The 6000-nt window shown below is 48.1% G+C and overlaps 1 protein-coding gene across 1 annotated transcript in view; it reads left to right on the forward strand.

The window, feature by feature from the left end:
* The window catches only part of robo2 (roundabout, axon guidance receptor, homolog 2 (Drosophila)), a 530474-nt gene extending 528160 nt beyond the window's left edge, over window positions 1-2314 (forward strand). Inside the window, exon 29 of the mRNA XM_078233065.1 lies at window positions 1607-2314. Coding sequence (XP_078089191.1) covers window positions 1607-1614 — 8 coding nt within the window. The 3' untranslated portion in view covers window positions 1615-2314. The remainder of the gene's footprint in view (window positions 1-1606) is intronic.
* The last annotated feature ends 3686 nt before the right edge of the window (window positions 2315-6000 follow it).

A 6000-nucleotide genomic window follows, 5' to 3' on the forward strand; every position in this document is an offset into this window, starting at 1 on the left:
CTGGAACTATATAAAACACTGGTTAGACCAGAGCTGGTGTACTGTGTGCCATTCTGGCCACCACATTATTGGAAGGATGTGATTGCACTGGAGAGGGTGCAGAGGAGATTCACCAGGATGCTGCCTGGGCTGGAGGTGTGAGCTATGGGAAAGGATTGGAAAGGCTGGGGCTGTTTTCCTTGGAGCAGTGATGTTTGAGTGGAGACCTGTAAAAGTACACAATGTTATGAGGCCATAGATAGGGTGCATAGGAAGGCACTTTTCCCAAGAGTAGATGGGTCAATATTCAGGGGGCAGAGATTTAATGTAAAAGTTAAAGTTCATAAGTTCATTAGATATAGAATTAGGCCATTCGGCCCATTGAGTCTGCTCTGCCATTCGATCATGGCTGATATGCTCCTCATCCCCATTTTCCTGCCTTCTCCCCATAACCCCTTCAACCCATTACCAATTAAAAATCTGTCTAACTCCTCCTTAAATTTACTCACTCTCCCAGCATCCACCGCACTTTCGGGGAGCGAATTCCACAGATTCACATCCCTTTGGGAGAAGCAGTTTCTCCTCAACTCTGTTTTAAATTTGCTACCCCTTATCCCCAGACTATGACCTCTCATCCTAGAATGCCCCTCAAGAGGAAGCATCCGCTCCATGTCTACTTTATCCATACCTTTTATCATCTTGTAAACCTCAATTTGATCTCCCCTCATTCTTCTAAATTCCAGAGAATGTCGGCCTAAACTGTTCAATCTCTCTCATACGACAAACCCTCATCTCTGGAATCAATCTAGTGAACAGAAGACTAAGAGATGAATGGAGGAGAATTTTTTTCACCCAAAGGGTGATGGGAGTCTGGAATTCACTGCCTGAAAGGGTGGTTGAGTCAGAAACTCTCAAAGAAGTATTTAGATATTCACTTGCGCTGCTGTAACCTCCAGAGCTATGGGCCAAGCACTGGAAAATGGATCTGGGGTAATATGCTGGCATGGATTGAGAATTGGTTAAAAGACAGGAAATAGAGAGTAATAATAAATGGGTCTTTTTCAAGTGGCAGGCAGTGACTAGTGGGATCCCGCAGAGATCAGTACTCGGGCTCCAGGTATTCCGTTAAAGTTAAAGTTTAGTTGTTATCACAAGTAGGCTTACATTAACACGGCAATGAAGTTACTGTGAAAATCCTCTCATCTCCACATTCCGGCGCCTATTTGGGTACATTGAGGGAGAATTTAGCATCGCCAATGCATCTTACCAGCGCGTCTTTCGGGCTGTGGGAGGAAACCGGAGCATCCGGAGGAAACCCGCACAGACACGGGAAGAACGCGCAAACTCCGCACAGACAATGGCCGGGAATCGAACCCAGGTCCTGTGGTAGTGCTAACCACTGGGCCGCCGTGCCGCTCACAATATTCACAATATACATTAATGATTCGATGAGGGGACGAAATGTAATATTCCCAAATTTGCTGACAACACGTAACTTTGTGGAAATGTGAGTAGATGGGAGGCTGGTTTGCGTGGTGGACTGGGCTACGTTCATTGGGTTATTCTGCATTGTAAGATTCTAACCCCATCCTAACATTTTATTTTCTGCTTGTTCCCCTTGCCGCAGAGTGCTGAGGAAACGTGTTCCTGAGATTCTGCAGAGCGAGCCGAGCCTCACAGATACGACGACACTGAAATGGTGCAATGAACCTCCTCCTTATTTAATGTATTATGACAGAATCTGTAAATGTGATGTAAAGTCCAGATAACACAGCCACACATGTATCCCCACCATAACTCTTGAATACATTGCTTGTCATCCCTTTGATCACCTTGCTTCCCCTCAATTCACCCCCATCACCCCTTCCCTCTCTTCTTGAACCCACCGCACCCAACCCCCCCCCCCCCCACCCCGTCCCCCCCCCCGCCCCCCAAAAATATACTTGACAGGGAAGAATCCAAAAATGAATAGAAAATTAGCCATCACAGCCTGAGAGACAAAGGGATTTCTTATGTAAATAATTTCTGTTGCATTGCTATACAAAGTTCACCTTGTTTTTTTTGACTTTTCATCGTGTAATGTCAGTTTTTTATTGGTCTGTTGTACTATATGTGAATCGATTAGGCAGAGATGCCATTAAAAATTGAAAAACAACACAAAAAATGTTTTTTTAAGGTTATTACTGTATCACTTTTCTGTTTATATATTCTGTTTTTGAAGTTTGCACTGATTTTTTTTAGTGATAAGCACAAACCTTTAGAGTACCAACAAAAATGAAGAAAGCAAAAGATTAAAATCGACGGAGTCGTAGATGCGGGGGATTTTGTTTAGTGTGTGTCTGGCAGTGAACGTGCGTGGGCCTGTTTGTGTACAAGTGCATGTATGTGCGTTCGAGCCTGTGTTCATTTGTGTGTGTGTGCGCGCATGCGCGTTTGCGTGTGCACGTGTGTGTGTGTGCGCACGTGTGTGTGTGTGCACGCACATGTGTTTGTGTGTGTGTGTATGCACGTGCCCGTGTGTGTGTGTATGCGCACGTGTGTTTGTGTGTGTGCACGCACCCGTGTGTGTGTGTGTGCGTTTGTGTGTGTGTGTGTGTGTGTGTGTGTGTAGGGGGAAGAAAAGGAATCTTCCGGAAGTTCCCAGGTTACATTCAAAATGCTGTGACCGTCTCTTGCCGATTGTCACAGGATGCAATAGTGGCCCAATTGTGTCTGACCCCATCATGGGGGCATTCCCTCTGCGTCACTATGTGGCAGCAACGTCGGGGGCACAGCAAGCGGGCTCACCACAGCTGGCCAAGTTGGGGCGGGGGGGTGGGGTGGGAAATGAAGTGAAGCCTCACGAGCAGAGAAAAGTCCTCTCCCCTCCCCTTAGCCCACACATAGTTCTTTAAAGCATTGCCCCTTTTAATAGAAAGAAACTTTCCTCAGCTCCCCCACTTCAAGCTGTATAAAGACTTGTCATGTTAATGCTCTGATGATGTGTGACTGGGATCTCAAATCACAGCTACTGACTGCAAAGACTTTGAAAGGGTGCTTGATGTCAAATATAGTCTTAAACATTAATCCTGAAACCAGGTCTGGAGCCTTGCTTACGCTGTTAAGATTAAAATAAAGTGTGTGTCAGTATTACGGAAAGTTGTTCATGGGTCTATAGAATATTGATTAAAGCTTTGATGTTTTTATGTGACATTACCTGTCTGATCTCTGCCTGAATGTTGTAACTGGGACCTCACATGCCCCAGTATATGAGAAATCCACACTGCCTCGCACATACCAAATTCTACAATGCCCTCCACTCCAGGTTGTTTGTGCACAGCTAAAACCTACATTCATATAGCGCCTTTATCTTGGCAAGGGCGTTCACAGGAGTGTTATCAAACAAAACCTTGCACTAAAGCACGTGCGATGTTTGGACAGGTGACCAAAGGCTTGGTCAAATGACATAAGGTGCAGCTTAAAGGAGACAGGAGAAGCAGAGTCGTTTAGAAAGGGATATCCAGTGCTTATGGCTAACGGCATGGCAACCAATTTCAGCTCAATTGGGCGGTACGGTGGCACAGTGGTCAGCACTGCTGCCTCACAGCGCCAGGGACCTGGGTTCAGTTCCAGCCTTGGGTAACAGTCTGTGTGGAGTTTGCACTTTCTCCCCATGTCCGTGTGGGTTTCCTCCGGCTGCTCCGGTTTCCTCCCACAGTCCAAAGATATGCGGGTTAGGTTGATTGGCCTTGGTAAATTGACCCTAGATTTGGGGGGACTAGCAGGGTAAATACATCAAGTCATGGGGATAGGGTGGGATTGTGGTCGGTGCAGGCTCGATGGGCCAAATGGGCTGCTTCTGTACTGTGGGGATTCTACGATTCTATAATTCAAATCAGAGGATGCGTGAGAGACCAGAATTGGGCGAATGCCGAGGTCTCGGAACGGGGGTGTCCGTGAGAATGCATGTGAGTGTCGGCATACATGTGTGTGAGCAATTGTATTTAAGTATGTGTGAATGAGTGGGCAGAATTGAATGCCCCCCCCCGCCCCCAAGAACAGACTGGGAGGTGGGGGGGAGGTGCTGTATAATGGGGCCGGAAGGCTCATGGTAAAGACCCTGTCATCTTCCTGACTCCCCCCATTAAGCGCAGTGTGGGGAAGGTTGATGGCAGCCTTACCACCGGGGCCAATGTGCTGAGTTTGGTAAGGGGTGGGTTGGGGGGGGGGGTGGGGGTGGGCGTCATTATTTGGACAAACCACCAGGTATACTCTAGTATCTGTGGCCCTGTGGTGGCATCTCTCCTATTTTGGTACCCTGTACCCAACTGAAGGACCAGCCAGTACCAAGGGCTGCCCCCATTAGAACGTCCCCAGTCTTCTAAACCAACCCTCCCCTTCCCTCCATCCTGGGGCCTGGCTGGCGGACCCAGTGATCCCACCCCACGTACCTGTGTCCTGGGGCTTGCTGATGATCCTTCTGCTGGGATCTCTTGCGGTACCAGAGGTGGCCACCGTTCCCGGTAACACTCCCAGGTGCCTTGTTGCCCTCTGGTTGGCCGGCAGCTCTTGAAGGCAGTGTATTTGCCCTGACGGGTTGTGTTTGGAGTATGAAATTCCAGTAGAATCTCCCAGAAATCAGAGTTGCCATTGGGTGTCCAGTTGGGACCATTGACGTGGCAATTAAATTCTGCCCCATAGCTGTGTGCCTGGGTATAGACATACTGGGGCTGGTTCCATTAATCAGCTTCACCTCGCGTGGGTTGCTGCTTCCTGTGATCTCTGCTGCTTAACTTGTAAAACCCAACGAGTATGAAATCTAACCTCGAGTGGAAAGCATTTTTGCCAGTTAGCTTCCCCGCCTCGATGACCCAGGGTCATTCCCATCTTTCTCGCTGGAACGGGTAACCTGACAGGACAGATCACTGATCCAGAATAGAAACTCTCCAAAATCTTTCGAATGTGGAACCCATTTTGTTCAGATCATATCCAATCCAGAAACTGCCCGATCTCCAACCTGCCCGCTTTGGAATCCACTGGATCTAGAACCTGCTCTGCACAGAATCTAGAACTATCTAGTCTAGAACATGCATTCGCCTTGGACCCAGCCAGTGGAGAATCTGTTCAGTGTTGAATCCTCCCAATTCAGATTCTGTGTCTAGAACCCAACTGATCTGGTGTCAAAATCATTCAACACGGAGTCCACCAAATCGAAAATCTGCTCGAGCGAAGAGAGCTCACCCAGTCCTGATCATTCAGTGTACAACCAGTCCATTCTAGAAATTTCCTGGTGTAGATTCCAGCTGATTCATAAACCAACTCGACCAGTTCTGCTTGGAGACGTGTGAACCCTCTCATGCTCGAACATGTCTTTTCTAGAACCCACACAATTTTCATTCCCAATTGCCAGATTATTGTCCACTTAATGAAGCTGCAAGTGTACATGAATTTAAACAGCAAATAGCTGGACAGCACAGGCGACAAAAGCTTCAGGTAGAATTGTAGAATCGACAATACAGAAGGAGGCCACTTGGCCCATCGAGCCTGCACCAACAACAATCCCACCTAGATCCTATCCCATAACCCCACATATCTACCCTCTTGGTCCCCCTGACACTAAGGGGCAGTCTCCCGTGGCAAATCAACCTAACCTGCACATCTTTGGAGTGTGGGAGGAAACCTGAGCACCCGGAAGAAACCCATGCAGGGGATAATATGCAGACTCCGCACAGACAGTGACCCGAGGCCGGAATCAAACGCGGGTCCCTAGCACAGTGACACAGCAGTGCTAACCACTGTGCCACCGTGCTGTCATACCCCTTGTTTGTTACTAAGCTAATGGATTCCAGCCTACGGGGTCACTGGGGCTGTATAATTTGCTTCCATGTCCTGGATTGGAAAAACACAAAGGGAAATATGCTCAAATAGACCAGGATTCCCACCCTTGGCCGCTGTCCCGTGACCCTGGGTGTAAAGTGCACCTGTGCGCGGGTGCGCATATCAGTGAAGATGGAATTGTGCTGAATGTGATGCCCACCTTTG

This window comes from Mustelus asterias, chromosome 17 (assembly GCF_964213995.1).
Source record: "Mustelus asterias chromosome 17, sMusAst1.hap1.1, whole genome shotgun sequence".
Taxonomy (NCBI): Eukaryota; Metazoa; Chordata; class Chondrichthyes; order Carcharhiniformes; family Triakidae; genus Mustelus; species Mustelus asterias.